The sequence below is a fragment of the Gymnoscopelus microlampas genome (assembly GCF_963454915.1).
Source record: "Gymnoscopelus microlampas genome assembly, chromosome: 12".
Classification (NCBI taxonomy): Eukaryota; Metazoa; Chordata; class Actinopteri; order Myctophiformes; family Myctophidae; genus Gymnoscopelus; species Gymnoscopelus microlampas.
Genome location: NC_139949.1, coordinates 29,621,653 through 29,645,202, shown reverse-complemented (window position 1 = coordinate 29,645,202; position 23,550 = coordinate 29,621,653). Strand labels below are relative to the sequence as shown.

General features: G+C 41.8%; 1 protein-coding gene across 1 annotated transcript in view; it reads right to left on the bottom strand.

Moving 5' to 3' along the window:
* Nucleotides 1–2,884: 2,884 nt before the first annotated feature.
* spns2 (SPNS lysolipid transporter 2, sphingosine-1-phosphate) overlaps nt 2,885–23,550 on the bottom strand; it is a 72,391-nt gene continuing 51,725 nt past the window's right edge. The window contains exons 7-13 of the mRNA XM_084073389.1: nt 23,330–23,482; nt 22,883–23,072; nt 20,472–20,537; nt 19,779–19,877; nt 15,146–15,309; nt 11,490–11,534; nt 2,885–6,553 (exon numbers count right to left, since the gene is read on the bottom strand). Coding sequence (XP_083929515.1) covers nt 11,495–11,534; nt 15,146–15,309; nt 19,779–19,877; nt 20,472–20,537; nt 22,883–23,072; nt 23,330–23,482 — 712 coding nt within the window. The 3' untranslated portion in view covers nt 2,885–6,553; nt 11,490–11,494. The remainder of the gene's footprint in view (nt 6,554–11,489; nt 11,535–15,145; nt 15,310–19,778; nt 19,878–20,471; nt 20,538–22,882; nt 23,073–23,329; nt 23,483–23,550) is intronic.

Below are 23,550 nucleotides of genomic sequence, written 5' to 3'. Positions count from 1 at the left end.
GACATGTGAGCCTTGTCGAGTGAAGGCACCCAAAAATCACCCAAAAATCACCAAATCACCCAAAAACCAGGGATGGGGCAGGGAAACAAGCCTACCTTCGATGATGTCACTGAGTAGCCTCAAGGTACCCAAGAACCCACCCACCTCAGACATCAGCAACCAACGTTAGTGTTCCAGGGTTAATTGTAGACCTGTTCGAGGTTTATGTCCGTTAAAGGAGAGCTCATTGGTGAATTGGATGAATTGTCTATTATGTCAAGTGTCTTGAAACATTGAATGATTGGTTTGGGCAAAGAATAACAACAGTTCCTCATAAGATGTAGTCCACTCAGAATTCATTATGAGAAAGCATAATTAAACACTTATTTTCAACATGGCCCCAAATATGAAACAATATGTTAAATGTTGTAGCTGCTGTTACATGAAGTACTGAGTAAGTTTCATGTTACCAGAGGTCCACGACACTTATTCAAAGTCTACTCTAGCATGTTATATATGTAGGTTCTATGTTCAATCTTAAAATAGTTCCTGAACAGTTGACTTTTTGTAGATACTGTTTTAATTCAACAGCAGCTATTTTTTAATCTAAATTTAATGTGTGTTAAATGGTCCACCCTCTGTGATTTTAAGTGGTAAAGTGCAAATGGAATTTCCATGGCTTGTTAGAAATGCTCCCCCTTTCCTGTCTACGCCCCAATGTTTCCTGTCTGCTGCATGACTAGGTGTGTTGACTTTTACAAAGATTGGAACATCTAGGGGCAGATACTGGTCTAACTGTGGGAAAAGGTTATAATGGGTGCTTTGGTTTATCCAGCGAATAGCCCAAAAATAATGTGCATCAGTTCTTCACCGTTAGTTCTCTCTGAGCCCACTACTCTTCCTTACCTCTACAAAGATTTTGGTAAATATTGGGCACGAAGGAGGTCTCAGGGAGACGGTCCATCTCAAACACAGCCCTGCCTAATTAAAGGTCTTACCTTGAACCTTTTTTCTTTCAGATATTCTTAAACCAAAGCTGTAATATATACTTAAGCTTTCAGTTAGCATAGCCTTCTCATAGACAAGTCCATTAGTGCCATTGGCTTCCATGTAGGGTAATTCTGCCTCTTCTAATGAACCTCACCACACTGACAGCCTTTAGATTTGAACTTCCTTGTTTCCTGTGAAGGTCAATATTATGTTTTCTCGTTACATCCACACCCATGAATGGAGTCAACTAGGTAGACACAGAGTCTACCTAGTTGACGAGTCTGTGTTGTGTCAGTGAGTTAAGGGGACTGCAGAATTATTTTACAGAATTGAGCCTTATACACAACCCCGGCTGACTGCCCCTGAACAATAAAGTACTTCATTCACAGACGAACTAAGGCCTGCTCTTCTCTCAACGTGATAAAAATCCAACCTTTGTGAGTCCATCCAGAAATGGAGAAAAACATGGGTTCATGGCAACCAGAGTTCAGCCCCCTAGTGTGTGTTGTGAAAGAGTCTATACATTACCTTCTTCCATTCATCTTCTTTTGCCTTGCGAGTCTCATATCACATTTCTACACCTTGCATTCACTGACAGTTGCAGTGCAAATATTGTGGATAAGGTTTGCACGCGCGCACGCACACGCACACGCACACGCACACAGATAAAAGATGTGCTGGTAGCTCTTATTCAGGTTGGATGATGCATCATGAATATTAATATTAACCTACCATAGCTCAAAGTTGTTTCCTTGAAAGCCATCATCAGACTATTGTTGAGGAATGGGCTTAAAGGTTTCTATTTCCATCCCTTTTGACAGACCAATTGCTTTTTTTGCTTTTGTAAGAACTAAGGACAAGGACAATGTTGTCAAATCTATAATATTACCCTATTGATGTGCCTGGGTTGTTTCCCTTGATACAACATGAAGAACAAGTCCATTTCTATAGGATTTACTGTCAAAAGAATAGCATGCCATCTAATATGAAACTACTCAACATGAATGTGTTGCAGCCATTTTAGTGATGCATTTTGCAAAAGAATACACTGCCGAATAATACAGAGAACAATTTGGCCAAAAATGATGCATCACAGGTTAAACTGCTCTGTACTCTGGTTTTGGTGTATTGGTGTAACTTGAATTAGTTTATGTTACTTAGTAGTACATGTTGCAAGTCATTTTCATTTAGCTAGTATGTCAGCATCTGTTGCATAAAAGAAACATTCTGTGACATTTCAAATAAGCGGTTATTATACAATGAATGTACAAAATGTCCTATTTACATGAGTAGGCAGCTCATTTATTCTTTCATAAATCAAGTGTTTTATTGCGAATTCCTTCAAAACACAAATAGGTTTTTTTCTTAACAAAGAAACAAGACATTTGAACATCTCATGTCATGTCTCTGTTTTGAAGGAACCCATCTGCAGGTGTGTGTAGCTGCAGGTGGGTCTTTGGTCTGAAAACTGGGAAATGGCACACAATTTTTGTATTTTGTAAGATTCCTACTGTGTAATCTCAGCTCTGACTCAACATTTAACATTGTGATCCTAAGATGATCCTAAGATGGATCACAATTTAATATTTTGATCCTAAGATAGATGTGTGCAACCTAATAGTCTACTCCAGTGTTTCCCAAACAGTGGGTCGGAACCCATTCCTAAATAAAATAAAAAGTTGCATAAAATATATATTAGTGAGATCTACATTCTCACTGTTAAATAGTGCTTAAGTGGTTGATTCTTTAATGTATTTTTGTAAGTTTGGGTCCTGGGGAGACACCAAATTTCCCTTTTGGGTCTCGAGCTAGAAAGTTTGGGAAACACTGGTCTATTCCCCCATGTAATTCTCCATAAATATCTGATCAAAAATAAATATGTCACTGACCTGGAAAATGAGGCAACACAGTGGAATGAATTGATTAAATAACTTTATTTGATCATTTACATAGACATGTACATTTTATACCAACCCCCCAAGGGAGGATCACAGTTCAGCTCTAGAATAATATTGTTCCAACTTCTTTTTTTTCTTTTTTTTTTTACTTGTATTGTCTTGTGTTCACTTGCTCTAAAAAATAAAAATAAAACCTCTGTTTTCTGCTCAACATCAGAAATAGGTTTCTTTATACATGGTTCTTGTATGACAAGAAAGAGCACATTCTCAATACATCACTTCAGTGATTATTCATATAGAATTACATGTACATAAATTTGGCAAGGTGAAAATCCATTCATGACCCATCTGACCAGAGCCAACTTCCCCTTCTGATGTTAGTGATAGAATGTCAGCACTTACTGTGAGCATGACGTGTCAGTCCTCTATGCCAGAGGTGGTGAAGTGGATGCTAGTCAATGGTTAAAACAAATCCCTGATCATTAAGCGTGCAAAAAACAAAATAGTTTATCTGTTCTTAAGTGGGACAAAACAAACAGAATAAATGCAGTAATATTGTGCCTTAAAGCAATCAATACAATTGTCTCAAAATCACATTGGAATTCTGTGTGTGTGTGTGTGTGTGTGTGTGTGTGTGTGTGTGTGTGTGTGTGTGTGTGTGTGTGTGTGTGTGTGTGTGTGTGTGTGTGTGTGTGTGTGTGTGTGTGTGTGTGTGTGTGTGTGTGTGTGTGTGTGTGTTTACAACATGTTCCTATAGGTATGAGATGCCCAATTCATGATCACAGTAAACATGACGGATCTTAGTGATGTAAAAAGGTTTTGTGTTGTTTCATTGTGATACAATAAGATGAACATACAGGCATTTATAAACCCAAACACAAACAACAAATTGTACTATACTTAAACCTTAAACTTCCCTTTACAGATTCTTCTTCATTATAAGAAACAAATAAATACATTGCATCCAAGCGATCATTTACAATATATTAAAATTGCTGCATGATATAGCTATATATATATCTCTAGTGTATTTTTACTTTATTTTATAAAAACTCATTTGGTAAAAAGAAAAGGCAAAGATAATCAGTAAAAGAAACGGTAAGAAGCTTAATTCATTAAGAGGACGTAGGTGCGTAAACACATTAGGTTGGACAGAATCACATTCAGAAGAGCTCCACATTGTTGGATAGAAGCTAAAGCTAATTATCTGGCAACAAGGTCACACAGCCCACACAGCTAGCATGAGTCAGAGTCACACTCACACACCAATGCTACAAGAACTATCTCAAAGCCTCCCTTCATGTCTCTACTAAGTTCAATCTATCATCCTTTCTCACAGGCTTTTCATAGGTCCATTAGGTTCCCTTTTTTTCCTTTCTGCTTAAGACAAAATCCAAACCTTTAGTGGCATTAAGGGTGACATGGTACAAAATAGTATTTTTTGTCTCCCTTCAGATTGTGTTTAATTGAATTCCTTATTATTATTTATTTATTTTTCAATTAAATGTCTGATTGACATTGATTGACAACCCTAGTCTTCCTCACTGAGTATTTTGTTGCATGAGATTGCATTGAGTTTGCATAACTACAAATATGATGGTGCATAGACTGATGGGGAAATAGAATAGAGGCAATCATGTCTTCTGCCCCTTGCACAGTTCAGTGTAATTTTAAGCCTTATACATGTACTCTTATCTCCTTTTATTTGCGTGGCCACTCAGCTTTTATATAATACCTTAACTCCAAGCTTCAAATGTCTTTCTCTCTCTGGCTGTGGTGACTTCCGCTAAGAGTTGCGTTTGTGTTTCAGTGGGATTCCTTGCTTATCTTTTATCACTGATTTAAAAAAAAAAAAGGTTTCCATCACAGTCTACCTTGGTGCCAATAGATTTCCCGGTCCTGTCGGTTTTGAATTCTCCAATAACCTGATGACCGTGACACCACCTTTTCAAGGGACCCTTTCTTCCACTCCAAGGAATGAGATAGCTACAGTTTCGAGGGGAGGTGGGCAATGTTCACAAGGCTTGCTATTGTAACCAACAGGGATTAGAATCCATCATTAAAAGTGACTCTACTAGTCTCTATGAGGGTGTTCTGTTGTCCAGAAATTCAAAACCAGCCAACACAGAGCTATCCTTTAAAGGGGAACACAGCTCACTGATAAGTCAGTGTGGATGAAAGGTTGGTTTTACCAACATTTAGTTCCTTGTATTGCTTCTCTAGTACGCAGACAAAGACTAAATACTGTACATCTTAAAATGGCTAAACCAAAGAGTCTATACCAAAGCATTACATATTTTGGGGAAAACGATATATACATTATAAGTTATAAAACATGATCCAGTGTCATTCCTAAATTGCCTAAAGAATCATAGGCAGCAAACCTCCAGTTTCAAATTCAACCTCACACAGAATTAAAATAAGAAAAACAAAATCACAAGAAACCTTGTGAGAAATAATGTGCAGAAATCTCTTACTGTTTGTGTTCTCTGGTACTGTCTGCATTGATGAGTGCTAAAAATATATATACATAATGGGATCAACAAAACAAACAGCTCACATGCACTGTTAATGTGAAAGTCTCCAAGTCTTAAGGCTGATTCACTGACCTTTAGACATTAACACTTTTTGGCTATTTCTTTCCTATGTTTACATACACACCAATAGTTTAAACATTAATGTGGTTATGAGATAGCTGCAATTTAGACATGGTTGATGTAAACATCTTAATATATAATATATTTGTTTTATTAAGTTTATATCCTAATTAAGATGCAGACTACTGCACCATGTGTTGATCAGAATACTTTTTCTATACAGAAAGGACCAAAGTTGTTCGTAATATATTGTAAAGACTGCCTCAAACAGGAGTAGAAGCTGTGTCTTCGAAAGAGCTGTAAACGACTTAATCAAATCTTCCTCATAATCACCGTAAGGGCAATGATTAGATTGCTGTGTGCATGTAAACATGGCTAAGATGCCATGAGAGTTGGCGGTGGTCAGTGCAAAGTCTGTGAAGGAATGTAATGACGCTATGGCACTTGGTGCAGGTAGACAGCCAATGCAACAGACAGAAAGACAGACAAACAGACAGACTGACCATCGGACAGGACAGGACAAGTTCGTGGTCAGCATTCAGTAGTATGTATGGCATTGGAAGGGGCCACTCGCCCCCGGATGGTTCAGTGTGGATCCTGGCAGACAGAGGTGACGAGGACACCAGCTGTCACTTGGCTGCAACACGCTGCTGTGTGCCCAGGATTTAGAGGCGTCTTTAGCCACTTTAACCCTGGCCTCCCTATTTTGGGGACGTTGTTATAGGTGAAACTTTTCAAAGATTTTTAAAAAACAGCTGATATACAAGCTCATAACACGTCACGTTATGACGCGTTGTGAGGTTGTAGATCGGCTATACAAATGTTTTTGAATAAGGGCTCAAGTGGTTAAGGAGGAGCCAGACGCTCCCTCTTTCCAGTTACAAACAAGCCTCTGAAAGCATGTACAAAATAGGAGCGTCAGCCAGGATGAGGATGATTCTTATGATGACAACAAGGAGGAAACTATAGATGGCTGGCTTGGATCAGGACAATTAGATCAGCTGTCCCCCACAGCTTATTGTCCTCACTGTCATCCTTATTCATAGAGTTCAGTTGCCGCTGTAGGATGGCCCCTCACGTTGAGGTCACCTGGAGAGAGAGAGAGAGAGAGAGAGGGGGAGGAAATGTAGGGAAATGTTAGAGCCTGCCTTCACAACAGGACATTGTCATGTAATTAATGTTGTGGTGGAGAGCCCCTTTGCCATCTGTTCAGACCAGCCTGGTCATCATACCACCACACTACAGTCTTCCTGTATGGTTAGCTTCTCTATCTGTAAGGCAGAAGCAACGTGGAATTTCTGAAATTGTAAGCTGCGCTGATCAGGGATTTATATAATATGATATTATAAACGGGATTTATTTACAAAAGGGGATTTATTTTAACAAAGTGTGACTGAGGAAAAAGAATCTGTTTTCTGATCATATACTGTAGGAAGTGCAAATTCTTTGGCAAAATGTTTCATATACAGTACAGTATATGCATCTATTGTTGGTGGAAAATTGTTTCATTTAATATTTTGTTGAAATATGTATGATCCATTCTGCAAAAGTGGTGACTTTTTGTCAACGAAGGAATATAGCTGCCTAAATGCTTTAAAGAGCACATTTTCTCATAGTGTCAAACAAATGTGTCAATTTTGAAAAAGATTGCAAAAAAATAGTAATGTAGTTTATTATATTAAAGCTTTAAAAAAAGCAGTGAAAGCTTGTTTTGATAAGTTATAACATAAGCTTTTTGAAATAACCGTAAAGCCTCAGTCTGCGAGAATTTTAACAGAACAGCAGATAGACACATTTTGCACCGCTTCACTGGCAGACAACTCTCTGCTGGTCATGGCTCGCGCTACTGAGACAAGCAACTTGCAAGAAGAGTTGAGTTTCATGTTTCAAATAACTGTAAATGATTCATGACAGGGCCAGGGGTGAGATGGCATTGTCTTGGGCTTGTGGATTGGGCCTTTAATGAGAAAAATAAAGCCTGGATGTAGTGCCACAAGGAATCAATTGCAAGGAGCTTTTTTTGTGTGCATTTGAGGCAGTGGCTGAGATCTCTTTAGATTGAATCAGAGAGATGTTCCAGTAGTTGTTGCGCTCTGTCATTAAAGTGGAACCACTCTGCCCTGGATGCTTCAGTACACAATCTGCTGCTGCTACAATAGGATTAGCGCAGGGGGCTTGGCAGTGTGCCATTCCGAGCTAGCGTCTCACTCGTGTATTATAAACACACACCTAAGAACGCATGCATGCATATAAATAAACGCACATGGGACACATGCAGTCACAAGCATGTACTGTACACACAAATGTGTGCACACACAGGCACACGTGTCCCAAAGAAGCAGAAGCCCTCGCTTTGGTAAATAAACAAGAGTAATTAGATGATTTTATTAATAATAAGAGGATTAGATGATTTTTAGAACAATGTCTTTTGTTTGCATATTCACTGGAGAGAGATCCAGTGACTAATTTCTTCATGAATTAGTCAGAGCTGGGAAAAACCTCATTGATGTTTTTATGGGCCAAACTTGAATTAAACTGGTGGCAAAGCCAGCATAATGACAAATAGAGTTCGACATGCTTTGAACGTGGAAGCTGGTGCCAATGCCAGTATAATAACAAAAAGAGTTCAATATGCTTTGATAGTGGAAGACTGGTCTGCCTCCTTGTAACTTCACTACACAGTAAAATCCTCAGTGTTCATTTATGGGTCCATTTGGTTACATTTGCACGCTCTCAGAGTTAAATTGACCCTGAAGATTTTCCACAAAAGCAGTGAACATTTTTGCCTTCCTATTGGGAAATTCCCAAGCAAAGATGCATGTGTGCTCATTAGTTTGACAACCATTCCCGAATCAAACTGACTTGTAGTGGCTTTTGACTGAGATGATACAAATCATGACTGAACAGGGCTGACCTGAACATACAACACTGCCCTAGGTTTGGTTGGCTTAGCATACTGGCATGGGTAGGGACCACATGGATTAAAGAAAATGGCTTGGAAAACAAAACTATACAATAGATAGATCTTCGAAAGCATTGAGTTGGCTCTTCCTGTTTCGCCCCCTCCTATTGAAAAAGGAGAATTTGAAAGAGAAGGCCTTATGTCTACTATGCCACACAGTTCACATTAGGGGTCTGTGGTTAGTGCTCTAAAGCGCGCGACATACTGTAAAACTCCCGGCGCTGCCGAACGAGAGCTTTTTGTTGAATGATAAAAGATCAGAGAAACAATTGCGCCACTGCAGCTGTATAAACAAATTGAATGGTTTTTACGTTCTGACAGCAGAGGATTAAGGACAGTCCTGCCACATGACTCCCCCTGTGCAGAAAAGGTAGTTGCTTGACTACTTTCAACCTGGCACCCCTATTTTGGGCATGTTGTTATATGTAAACATTTTCAAATGTTCTTTTTTTTTTTTAATAGCCACTCTCCTACTGTATAGCTCACAACATGTCACCATGCAATGCATTGTGAGCTTGTAGATCACCTAGTGTCACTCTTTGTTGTGTGATGATGTATATAGGGCTTAAGTGGCTTGGTCGTTAAGAAGCAGTGTCATGAACCCTTGTTTGAATCTCATGCAGACCTTATGACAGCCTCCAACTTGGGGATTGATTCTAGTTCACAAGAGCTGTAGGGGGTGGGGTGTCTCTTCACCGAGTGGACAGCGAAGGCATGTTACCCCAGAGGAGGAAGTTAATTAGATGTAAGTGTATCTGATGTCCATCTAGGACTTCATCACACCACAGATTAATGCTTGCAATGCATCACAGTTGTGTACGATCACTTCCTCTCTCCATCCTGATTTCTCCCCCGCACCCCCTGCCCCACTCTCCTTAAAGGCATTAAACAAGGCTATTCTTTTCCTGACTTGCTTTCTTCTTTCAATCTTTGCTGCTGTCCATTTCTTTTCTGTTCTTTTCTTTCTCTACCTCTCTCCCTCTTTCTCTCTCTCTCTCCCTCGCCCCCCTCGCCGCCCCCCCCCCCCCCCCCCCCCCCCCCCCCCCCCCCGCCCCCCCCCCTCTCTCTCTCTCTTTCTCTCTCTCTGTCTCTCTTTCTTTCACTCTCATGTCTTCCCTCCTCTGGTTTATTTACGGGTCTGTGTTGAGGCACTCTCACCACGATTTAAAAACAACTCTCTGAACCAACACCACAGTTGGCACCAGTGTGGCTTGTGTGTCGGCGGCTTTCACCTCCCACGAGGTGTTGTTCAAATTAAAACAATGTTGTACCGCTAGCACTAGTGTTCACTGTTGGGGGAGTATAGGTTTAGGTGGGCAGTTGTCAGAGATCAGGCAGAGAGATCATGACCTACATCGATCTGTGTGGACCAAGTGAGTCAGCCTTGGCGCGAAAAGCCTCTGGCTCCCGCTTAACATTGCCTGGTTGAGCCTTCAAAGCCCTTGTGCTGAGAATGCATCAGCGTGGAACGCCTTCATTGTCCACCTCTGAGTAGACATTTACAACTCACAGAGAGATTAAACTCTGACCCCCCTGTAGTTGTAATCACTGTTATCTGTAATTAGCGCACAGAGAATTGTGTTAAGGCCCCTACACACTACAAGATATCTGTGATGTGACAGAATCAGAGAGCTGATGAAAACCCAAAGGCTGAACACCCAGAATGCCAGTCATGGACTGAAATATGAGACCTGTGACAGCCATGTAGGAGCCTTTCATGTCAGCTGTCATTTGCTTAGCATGCTAATGTCAGCCTGTCACAAATAATGACACTGTCATCTTTAAGAGCCCGAGGTCATCCCCTTTTCAGGATCTTCAGGAATCTGCATCTTTCCATCAGCAACATTTTCTTTTTACTGCTTGGCTGAAGCCCAAGTCATCCATAACAGCATTTGTCTTTATGTGTGTGTATTTATGTCATTTTTCTCTATCCGTTGCTCACACAAGCCCATACCCTGCAGGTTCAAAATGGTAATCACAACACACTTAATACATGTAGTGTTTAGAATTGTTACTTGGAATTGCTAAGGAGGTCATGCCTTTACTAGACTTTATCTTTTTGATTCGCTTTTTTATATAACATCAAGATTTCTTTATCATAGGATGTTATCATTTTGACTAATGACCACATTGTTATGAATTAAATGCATTCAATTTACAATGAAAATAAAATGTATGTGCGTATGGGTGGGGTGGGTGAGGGGGCTGGGGTAAAAAGAGCACTAGTCAAAAAACACATGATTACACCTTTGTTCATTGATGAACAGTCTTTGTCAATCCTATAGGTAAGTTCGAAGAAAAGGACATACTGTACTATGGGACATTTATGAGGAAGTGGTGATGATAAACCCAGTGCTAGAAATGTCTGTGACCTATTTTATAAAGAGTTCATTCTGATAATATTTAGACAAACATCCTTGAAACCCAGATAAGTAATGAATCGACCCCCTTGACCTCTTGGTCAAACACGATAACCTCAACAAGCTATTCACAACAAACATCTTGGCCTTGCAATCATAGAGTCAAGGTTTAATCTTGTTGTTGTTAGCTCACACAGCTCCCTACAGTAGCCCCCCTATTGTCCTGTTGTACATAGCTGGCTGGCGTACCAGCAACCGTTTCCCTACTGCTGGTGCTTTTTTTCCTCAGTTAATGATTAGCGACAAAGGTTCTGCAATGTGTGTGAGACTCTGATAAGAAGAGGAAGGCGGGTAGGCAACTGAGGTCTTGATAAAATGCCATCAAATCACTACACCAACAATGCCCAGACAGACAGCATAAACACAATGGAACCCGGAACTGAACTGTGGATCAACCCATCATACATTTCACCTTTGATGTTTACACTGTCATGATTAAAGGGTCTGGGCAGACTCGGGGAAAGTGTTCTCTATCTAAAGGTTTTAGTGTTTTTTAGGGACTCTATATGTGATGTTTGACAAAAAATTGTAATGTTCCAGAAAAGTCTCCTTGTAATCAAACACTTAACAATGCCCTTGGGATGAGCTATACATGCCTAAAGAGCCACTTAAGCAGGAGAGACATTAATTGAATTCAAATTACCTTGGTCATATCTTGACTGAGGGCTGTTGTGTCATTTGGCTCAACCTGGAAACATAAAAGAAAGAACAAAGTTAAGAATTACACACAATTATCATCTTCACCCTCCATCAACAAGTCGGTTGTTAGCCTGAAAATTATTTTTGGCAAGCGGCAGTTATATGACAAAGTATAAATTGGGCTTATATGGCTCATGTGCTAAGTCATGCCAGGACAAAGGATCAGACAGATGAGCTCTCACATACATGTTAATATGTACTGGATGCACGTGCGTGTGTGTGAGAGGGAGAGAGAGAGAGAGATTAAATAGAATAGTGTAATTAGCATCCCCAATACACCTGATGTTTTTTGGTTTTTTTACACCAGTTACAAGGAGGTCCTGATTTTAGAAGTAAATGTTTTTGATCTATACATGGACCAGGCTTTCCAATATAAATATTTAAAGTAACCGCTACTCGTAATTATAGCAAACTTTGGGTACACATGGTGACTCTGTAGACTCATGTTTGGAAGCCTGAGTCATTCTATATTGAAATTGCCTAGAGGGTGGGTTGACTGTGAACAGTGGAAGTCACAAACGTAACATCCAGACTTGCGAAGTGCGTCGCTGCTCCGATCCGCACCAAACCTGGCACAAACACTGTTCAGGGACCTGTCATTAGAACTGTCATAACAGGGGCCACGCTTGGCTACGGGCACACCTTTGCTCCAATCCGCACCAAACTTGGCACAAACACTGTTCAAGGGACTGCCATGAGAATAGTCTCACTATGGGCCATGTGTGGCCCCTAGGGGCCCCCGGGGGCCACAGACACACCGTTGTTCTGATCCGCTCCTAACTTTGCACAAACACTGTTTAGGGGACTGCCATGACCATAGTCATATCAGGGGCCACGTGTGGCCCCTAGAGGTCCTGTCAGGGGCATATTAGCAGTCCTGAAAATCTCGTGTATATAAACTCACCACGAGTGGTCTGAACATTGCTCTGTTTCAACTGTCATATGCAGCTTGGCTGTGTGGAGAAGGTTAGGTGTTCCTGAATTGTAACCCTGTTATATTTGTTTCCCTGTAAATTAATATACATTTTGTGGATTCAAATAAAGAATTCAAATGAGTTTGTGTGTGCGTGTGTGCGTGTGTGCGTGCGTGTGTGTGTGTGTGGGTGTGGGCGTGTGTGTGTGTGTGTGTATGTTGTATGCTTGTATGAATGTGTGTGGGGAATACTGTATGCACTGAACCCGAGCTATTATTGGCATGCACTTGTCCAAAAAAGAAAAAAGCTAACAACCTAGAAATAATAAAGTAGTCTTGAAGGCTGGAAATAGACAGGCGTGCTCCAGTGAGTAACTTATTCTGCTCTGTGCCTTTTATAAATAGCTCTGAATATCTGAGGACGCACTCATAAGAGAAAAGCTGCATACGTGAAGTCGGGGCAAATTTGTTAATCAGGGCCTGCAGAGCGTGAATGGAGGCTATAAATATCACTCACAGTCGTAGAATAACCCCACTTTTATGTAGTTGTTTGTGCTGTCATCTTCCTTAGTCCCCGCAGTGCTGTTTGAATGTTGTTACATAAGAGCTACCACGGTTGAAATGTTAGCAGAGGCTCGTTCTTCATCGGGACAAAGTCCTGCTCTAGTTCTGCCTCTGATGAGAGGCATTTAAATTAAGAAACCAGTGTTGTATTTCTACTGTGTGTCTGGCGAGTGCTTAGCCATGAAACAGTATGTTCTCTGTTGCAATACCTACATGTCATCCAATAGGCTGGGGTATAATGAACCCGTGTGTTTTGGTAGTCTGCTATATGGAGGTGGAAGTACACAAGGCCTTTGTTCAAGGAAAAGTATAAATGCCTATGATGCCCCACTTTGATGTCCCTGGTTTCTGTGGGAATAGTTTTTGGGTGCACAGGTTATATCAGAAAACTGTTTATCCCAGTTGTTGGGTAGGACACCTACTGGTAGACAAGTAGTGCTGTCTAAAGCTCATAAACACATCCGTAACTCCTGGGCTAGTGGTAGCATTTTAGTTTCCCATACGGAGGACCAGGGTTCTAATACCAGGTGGGACATCAAAGTTATATGGATTCCAGTTTAAATGTGATTCTGTATCAGTAGGCTACTTGTATAGTGTTCCTTCAATTCCCTGACTGACATGTATACTGTAGTAACTGTGTGGTTCATAAATGCAATGCATTTGTTTTATATGTGGAGCAGTATAATCATCCAAAGTCTAAAGACACAAGAGTTCAAGTACCGTACTGTATTAAAGTTAATTCCACCCCCACCTCGTATACTGTATATTACTGTTTTTAACTGCATGTGCTCATCTATTAGCCTTGTCCTTTGTAACGTGGAAGAAAAGCCTGTGGTTGGACATGCGTAGTTTGAGTGAACATGTGCCATACGCCCACACTGGGCAATAATGTGGTCACATACATTGAACCACATATTGAACCACAGACTGGTATCTATTACTGGCATGATAGCAAGTGTGTGACTTTTTATCACTGTTCCGCCTTTCTTCCTTTCTTTCCTGGACTGGTCCCAAACACAGCCACACTATGGCTTAGTAGTGGTGTGCATGGTTGTGTAACTTAGCTATGACCCCTGCTAGACTTTATATTAATAACACACAGGAGAGGTCCATGTTAACTGTGTGGATAATAGTTTTGTTCCTAGAATGATATGCATTAATTCCTCTGACAGGGAAAGGTTAATGGTTTCCACAAAATATGGCAGCGTATGTTATACATCTGCAGTTTCTGACATCTGTGCTGTAGGCTTGTATTAACAAGTCATGCACACAAAAATATGCTAATATTGCTCATTCCTGTCAATCCGCAGCAGAATGCCTCAAGTTTTCCGTCTTTGGAGAGTTTCATCATGGGAACCAACCACTGACCAGCCCTATGAGGGCGAGGACAGATAACTGCAGACATCAGATTGCCACCCTGTCTAAAAATGTCCCTTATATCCTCAACAGGAAGGAAGCCATTTATGAGAGCCATAGCACCAAGGGAGTCCGTCAATGCGATAAAAATGGGGGGGGGGGGAGTTATGCCTCACCGTCTGACAGGATGAGTGTGTTTGTTTTAGCCTTTTAAAGGCATGACATGCATGACATACCCTCCTGGGTTGTGTTTTGGTATGTAAAAGAGGCAAATATGAATGCCTGCATATGAGGAGTGGGTGGCACAGTAGCTCATAAAAGACTTAAGAAAACACACTTGAACAAAACGGATGGCTTGCAGGCTGGAACAGCTTGTGTCAGCTCCAGCGTGCTTTTAGCTGACTTGGCCTTTCTATTGGCAAAGAGACCTCATAGTGTCTTGCAAAACTGGTGCGGCTATTGGCCCGTTTGTCCCTGACGGACCTCTAAACCCTCCACACGATTAAAGTAAAAGACTATGGCATTCTCCTGAGAAGGTGTCTTTATATTTATTTATTTATTTTTAACACCTGATCTCTTTCTCTCTCAGTGAAAAACAAAGACTTGCATTACTGCCGTGTCGGTTTCATACAGACAGATGCTGGGAGTCAGCAGAGAGTTGTTATTAATCCAGAAATATTCTAAAGTAAGGTTGAAAACAGAAAAGAAAATGTGAATAAGGATTTCTGTTCGTTATGTGCCGTGTTCAAATTATGTGAGTCACTTACTGTTTCTCAGCCTTCTCTCTGTCATCCAGGAAGAAAAGGGCAGTTGCCAGGAAGAACATGCCCCCCAGGACGATGACAAATGGACAGAGCATTAGGGCATACCCCAGACTCAGGAACTGCCACAGCACCGACATGGCATAGCTCTCCTGAAGGGCATCCGATATCTGCACACAACACACATTCACAAGCACACAAACACACCACACACGCACGCATACAAACCCAATCATCCCACACAAAGAGAAAGAAAATGAAGTTACTCATTCAAGCTAATCATCCACTGATTCACATTATCGTTTCATCGTGCCGCAATTTCCTATTCTGTAAGCCGGACTCTATAACACGATGCTAGGCTTCCAGAGATGAGAGAGATTATGGGGACTGCATGTTCAGCGAGGCTTGCAAATAACTTGTTTTATCTATCGCTGATAGTTATGGATATTTCATCAGCAAAAACCCATTCAAATAACCTCTCTGCATGAAAAAAGTAATATGTCCTGCACGCTGAAAGAAACACTGTTATTTTCAGTGCGCAACAAAGTATAAATTGGGCTTTACACTGCAAGATGCAAACAAAATCAACAACTAACAACAGTACCATAGTGAGAATGGCGAATAGCCAATCTACTATACAACTGTATAGTCACGCTGCAACGTGTTGTGATCTTGTAGATGTTCTATTTTCAGTGTGCAACACGACACACAATGAAGTATATCAAGCCGTTAACAGTCATTCATTAATTTCTTACATTTGATGGACTTAAATATTAGTTAAACATATTTTGATACATTTAACAAAGGTACAAAATATATATTTTTAGCATAAAAAAAGGATCCCATGGACCACCTGTAAATATGCCATGGACCACTAGTGGTTTGTGCACCACTGGTTGAGAAACAGTGCAGTAGATTATACTATAGCTAAGGATGCTCAGTTGGATAGAGGGTTTTTCCCTCTCTGTTTGTAGCTGAGTGGACATAGGTCACCCTGGCTGAAGTGCATTGATTATCTGTTGGCATCAGCAGAGTGAGACTTTCCGCAGGGACACTTAGAAAACAGCTGACAAAGGTTAGAGGGAGGGTGTGTGTGTGTGTGTGTGTGTGTGTGTGTGTGTGTGTGTGTGTGTGTGTGTGTGTGTATGTGTGTGTGTGTGTGTGTGTGTGTGTGTGTGTGTGTGTGTGTGTGTGTGTGTGTGTGTGTGTGTGTGTGTGTGTGTGTGTGTGTGTGTGTGAGTGAGAGAGAGAGGAAAGCGGTGGAGAGTATATAAATGCATAAGTGAGACAGAATCTGGTAACGTGTCCAACAGATTTATGTGTGGGTGGCACAGCTTTGCACAAGTCAGTCAATCAGGTGTGCGCGCTCTGATGCACTACGCTGCCTGCCACTTACACACTGCTGCAAATCGTTGCTGTCGGGTGGAAACCTTGTACTGTATGTCAAAAACCGTTCCTTTTTTATTATTATTTTAGAAGCAGATCTACAGCTTGCTGAGTTTTCACTACTTTTGTGCGAGTGCGTCACTCTTGTATGATGAGGTAGGGCATTAAAACTGAAAAAGTTGAAACATGGAGATACAAGGTTTCTGCCCGACGGCAACGAAATGGCTTGGCTAAAAATACATCCAGTATTGGAGCTGACCTGTGCATGTCTCATTAGTGTGCAAGCAGGGAGACTGTTCTTGGATTCTGCCTCAGCCTGTGTCCCAGAACTCGTTCATTATGTGTGTGTCGCCCAGGGGAATGGTTATAAGCCCGTTTATACTGTACCTCATCAGGACAGAGTCGCTTGCTGAAAAAAGTGACAATGTGCCACGATTTTCTTGTTGGAAATCAGTTATTTCCAACGCATAGTATTAGTGAGTACAGATTAGGCTTTATACGTGACAACAGTAAGAGACTGTGAATGCGCTGGTGAATTTCAGATGTTGTAGCAGGCCAGCAGACACCTGGATCAAAGTCCACATGCAGGATCGACAAATAGAAAACCGACAAAGGCCACATTGGTTTGTGGTATATCTTGTGCCAGTGTGACATTTGGGGGAACATGTAGCCTACATGTAAAAATCTAATTCTGCACCAAAAGTCTGTCTCACCGCTGTCTTCTGCGGTCGCTAAGCAGTAAGGCAATGTCTACTCTCAATGTGGAGGCTATTCACTTCCCTTCCTTCTCTGCTGTGTGTGTGTGTGTGTGTGTGTGTGTGTGTGTGTGTGTGTGTGTGTGTGTGTGTGTGTGTGTGTGTGTGTGTGTGTGTGTGTGTGTGTGTGTGTGTGTGTGTGTGTGTGTGTGTGTCTGTGTGTGTGTGTGCGTGTGCATGCACCCACATTTGACGTGCGTCATGTCAAGTTCATCACACCGGGCTGCTAAACCTCAGCTGGGGAAGGACTCACTGGTGACGCACTTGGTGCATTCTGGGGCCTTTATGTTCAGGGGTTTGAGGAAGGTGAGAGCCTGAGGGACATTTGTGAGTGTCACTCACTCGAGATCTATGCCAGGGAGCTGATAGGTAGAGGATGATGGTGACCAGCTAACCATCAGGCCATGACTGGGTAGCTCTAATTATCTCTGTCAGGAGATCATGCGTGTCAAGAACCTACATTCTTGAATTTCTTTAAATCAGTCACAGGCAACTACTGCATTTTTGTGAATTAATAATAAAAACGCAATCATCCCTCCAGGCTATGGGATACGCTTCCCACAAGGCTATGGACCGGAACCATGCAACAGGGCACCTGTCCGTTCGGTTATGGGATCTTTACTTCTAACTCTGTCCGTCTAGCTTGTTAGATTAACAGCAAAATATAACACAATACGACTTTAAATAACAGACATGTAAAGTTACCAAATGAGCATGCGTTATTTATTTATTTATTTGATTGGGATATTCCAACTGAATTTATTGTAAGTCAATAAGGAAGTCTTCTGTTTGCACAATGTCAAGACAGCACAAGGGGTTCTTATACAGTAAATTAAATCCTGTTCTATTGAAGTGTGTGTTGGAACTTGACGCCAGCTTAATGTTGCTTTTTCTGCCTTTGATGGCAGTTTAATAATTCAATTTGTAAAAAACTAAACAAACAAAACACAAAAGCTGTTTCTTAGTGGCATCTGTCACCATCTCAAGAAGATCTCAAGGATCAGTTTGGTTCACTAATCAAAGCATGACTTCCGCTGCCTTCGTAAAAATGGCTTCAGGCTCTGAGCCAGTGAGAAGACAATGAAACACAATGTGAACACTTTCCAAAACTAAACATGAGTGCTGCAGTGCATTTTCTGTCAGACATTGGCTAGAACCAAAGTGCATATTAAATATTAATACCTGCAAGTTTAGTTTGTGTGATGGAGATAATTGGTTATTGTAACACTTTGGATCATAAGGATTTATATGTTCTGAGCCCAGGCTCATCACCCATTTACTGAGCAGCAAGTTAATGACTATCGGTTGTGGCATGGAAGCATTGTGAGTGTGAGTCAGAGATGAGGTACATGGAAAGGTACTTTCGGCAGCACTTCCACAGAGTTACTGTTTAACTCTGAGAATGTTCATATTCTCGTATATGGAATGAGAGGAATTCCCGTTGACGCTCGGAGGTGGGTACCGTTTTGTTTGTTGAAATTGTGAAACGGGTCTTGTAGCTCAGCTATTGTCTGCGGTTGGGCGGGTGGGTGGCGGGGGGCAGCAGTTTAAGAGACCCATGGGAACATTCAGAGAATGAGGTGACCTTGAGAGCATTACTATGCCAGTAAGAACCATTCTCTCTAGCCCCCTGACCAATCACACAGCCTCTCTTAACCAGCGGATGTTTTACTATAAAGCAGCTGACTGCTGTTCGCTCTCTCCCTCCAGAGACGTGCACTAAAAGCCTCTCAGGTATCTCACTGTGCTCTGGCCCACTCTTGCTAAACCTCATTTCATAGCATGCTAGACTGGTATCATGCCTCGGCATGTGCGTGTGTTCCTGTGAGAGTGTGTGTGTGTGTGCAAGAATGGGACGTATACGCACACATTCTATTGCCCGGCCCGGGGTGCAGGACTTTGAGTGAATTGCACGTGTATTCCTACACTGTAAATCCTAGAGTCAATTTAACACTGAGAGGGTACAAATGTACAACTTTTACACTCTCAGAGTTAATCAACCTTTGCATCTCGCATGCTTTTGCAGTCTGTAAGAGAAACGATGTAGCACTCGATCCGTCTAGAGCAGTGGTTCTCAACCAGTGGTCCGGGGACCAGAAGTGGTTCCAGGTGGTCCCCAGCTAAATGATGGAGATTTGTTAACCAAATGGACCCTTATAGATCTTTAACTCTTGAGAGTGTAAAATGAAACTTGTTTGTTTTATTTTACGCTCTCAAGAGTTAAATTATTGCTAAACATCTGCATTACTTAATTAAAGAATTGTTATTTTTGATCAGCGTTTGCCTGTTTTCTAAGTGTCCCTGTCTCTCCTATGGTACAACATCAATACAGCATGGAATTGTGGACAATATCGTATCCAAAAATAACAAAATATTCTAAGTCTTGGGTCTGAGAGTCTAAATCTCATCAAATGGTGGTCCGTGGCTCAAATGCCCAATAAATAATGGACCTTGATATGAAAAGGGTTGAAAACCACTGGTCTAGAGAATAGCCTTACCAAGCCTATCAGGTAAGGGCTCCCTGCATCCCCCAAGAGATGAGAGGTGAAGCTCTGGAAGGCCACCGCCGTTGCTCGCCGCGTGGGGATGACGACAAACTGTTTGTGGGAGAGAAGAGAGAGGTGAGAAAGAATCAGAGCAGGCAAGGTGAAAGATTAACCCGTCCATGATCACACTTCAGTCACAGTACAGTGTGTATATGCTTTCCAGGCAGACAGGCCTGCCAGTCAAAGTTAAAACATCAGTGAATGGAGCCACTGATGTGTCTCCCTTTGCCCTCTGTGGCAGCCTGTCCAAGTCTGCTCCCTCACCACAGGCTCCATCCTAAATGGCAGATTAAGGAGTTGGCTACGGTGTGGCCGATTTTGCAGGAAGTCTCATTTCATTTGGCTCACGCAACCTTTTAAGAGCTGTTATCCCATCCCTTTTTGCACCGAAACACAAAAACACACTGGCCTCTTGAAAAAAGAAAAAGGCCTCCTTCCTTTTATTTCCATGAGTGGTGTATGCATCAAGCCGGGTCAAAGGAGGTAATTATCAACCCCACCCGAACTATACAAGGGTTCCTCACACATTTCACGAGTCCAAATAAGAGGCTACATCTTAAAGGGATGACTGCCATTTGTTACAGTGTATTGCAGAAGTTTCCAATGGCCAGGGGATAAGTATAGGTTGAGGTTCTCTGTGCGTACCATTAAAATGTCTGCAGTGATGGCCCAGTTCAGAAACAGCAGCGTTTCTCCTATGAAGATACAGACCTGAGGAAAAAAGAGGATATTGCCCATTTTAGTAGTAATTAGGATGTGCAGTAAAGTATTATTAACATATCCACTTGTAACTCTGAGAGAGTACAAATGTAACCAAAATGGTTGCATTTGTACATTCTCAGAGTTAGATTAACACTCAGGATTTTACAGTGTGCTCACTGCATACATAGAGTTGGCGACAAGCCATGAAGTCAAAGGGTAATTGTGCTGCAGATGTTGCTACCGTCTGTGGGAATTCACTGGTGAATAAAAGTTCTTTGGTTACTGTGGTTTGGAAACATGCTATTATGCTATGGCCCAATTATACTGCATGTACTGTATGAGACCTCCATTTCGGTCCCACAACACGGTAAAATCCTCAGTGATAATTTAACTCTGAGAGTGTAAAAATATAACCAAATAGACCCTATTTGTGTACTCTCTGATGATGGATACATGTAAATTAACACTGAGGATTTCATTGTGTGGCTTTGTAGCAAAAGAAAAAGCACAGGATGATGTGAACTTATGTCCCTCTATAAATCACATTTAATCAAATGTGGAAACATTTGAACATTTCCTAAATCCAAGTAACAAGATTCCTTAACACAAAATTAATTCAACATGGTTTCCACAAATGATTGATTATTCTGGCCAATATAGCAAGTCTTGAATTTGACACATTGAAAATACACATATTGGATAACATAGTGAGGTTGACATACAGCATATGTAGACATGGGTTTCTCCTGACATCCTAACTAAAACAAGCGCTATAGGAGCAGCTGGTAGGGTGATTTGGCCACTTTCAATAAAAGACCCTGAGGGATTTGGTTGCAATGGAATCTCATGTATCTCTATAGCTAGGTCTGGCATGGGTTAACACTGCTGGTGGATGTGTGCCTCCTGGCTGTATGGGGAATAGTCCTGGTATCAGTGTGCCATACCTGCACATAGCCACAGGACCTCAGCCTTTGACTGACAGTGAGGCTGTAGACAGGGCTGTTCACAGAGCTGCAAGGCAGACAGCGTGACCTACACAGCCTCCTAGGGAACAGAAGCCCACCCGGCCTCAGTTCAGCTATGTGTTAGTTAGACGACAGCTGTGGAGGGTCAATTAGCCTAGACAGAGTGGCACTGACTATTGCCGCCATGTCATGCTGTGTAATGTAACACATCTGTCAGTGAAACCCAAGTTGATCACATTACAGTCCACTGTACAGTAAGGTTATTCAATACTCTACTGTATGCAGCATAGTCTGAAGCCAGACTGGCTATATGTGAAGACGTCAAACCGCAGTGCCGGGGATTGTGCCCCATTATAGTGAGATAAGATCTTTGTTGATGCGCTTTTTTTTGTAGAAGAAAATATGTTGTTCCAGTACAACTACTCCCAGACCTTTGGATATGTACATGGATACGTATGGAACATATTAAAACCGAATACCTCTATGAAAGTAATATAGAAACCAGGTGACAGGTAAAACAGTGAGACGTTACTCTCTCTCGTCACACTCTGTCTTTATCCCATACTGACTGCGTAAAACATATTAATGCACCATCAAACAAGCTTAATGTTGCAGGTGCTACTAAGATATAAACGCCCGCCTAAACGCTTTTGCTGCTTGTTGATGTCAGAGAACAGGACTTTCCAAGGGCGGTCTTGGCCACACATCGGGACTGGGAAGTCTGTTGTTGCAAACAATCCAATCCATGGGAAATATTTTCCATCTTTCTTGACCTTTATCACATTATTATTGGCCAAGTTGTTGAAAGATAGTTCCTACTTCTTTTGTTTTTGATAAGTGTGCAAAATGTGTGCCCGGTGAGTCCGAAACGCTGCATTCCATTGTTCGAGGGGCAAGGATTGTTAAAGCTGCACCTTTTCCTGCTTTCCATTGCAATTAGACATGCAAACACCCTGACCCCTTTCCCTTTTTGGCCAGACATGGAATAAACATCAGCCAGAGGCAGCAGCTTCAGAGGTCCTCTCAATCCAACGTACTGTAAGAGAGACTCTTCTTGAGTTCCTAAGAGGAAAGGTCTTGCCTCTTTCTCCTGTTTTTGTTGAGAGCCTTTACAGCACCCATCCTGCTGAGCTTTTACTAGACAATCTCTTGTAAACTGGGTTACCAGGTTGCCACTTGTATAATGCATAGCACCTCAGGCCAATCCATTATTATCATATAAAGATGGCGCCCCATCGGAGGGACACGTTTTATTTGGGACTTTTACTGATTCTTGGCAATTCTGGGCAATATAATTAACAATTGTAGTGTAGTGGTGTGTGTGTGGGTGTGGGTGTGTGTGTGTGTGCGTGCGTGCGTGTGTGCGTGTGTACGTAGAGAGAGCCTTACATAAGCTCCTACTATGCTCTTCTTGGCCACCACAAAGATGAGGCAAATGAAGATGGCGGAGCCGAGCATGCTGACAGCACACACAAGTGGATCTGCTCTCTCCGTCTTCTGGCGACACAGTCGCGTGGTGGCCGCCCCAATCACCACCCCTAACAGCCCTGTTACACATGTGATGGCCCCGAAGATCAGACTAGACAACAGGGTTGAGAAAATGAGAAATGCATGTGTTAGAGTTCATTCAAACATTTTCTACCAGGATGTGAGGAGATGTCACACAAATGAAGAGGTAGCACGTGAATACCTAAAAGTTAATACACAAATGGTATGATAATGACACGGATGCTTGAATTCTACAAGGATGATATATTTGCATTTGTTAGTATTACTTGCTACTGTAGCTATACTGTAGGTGTACTGTCAGGTGCATTGTGTTTATGAACCTCTCACCTGTCCTTGCTGCTACAAATCTCTTTAGTACAGGCTTCTGCGGTCTTCTGCACCACCTGGGCTCGATAAAGGTACAGAGGGATCCACATACCAAAGGCACCTGTAGCAAACGATACAGCTGCAGACGCCAGGGAGGAGAACACATAGCTCCGACTAGCCAGGAAAAACACACACACACACACACACACACACACACACACACACACACACACACACACACA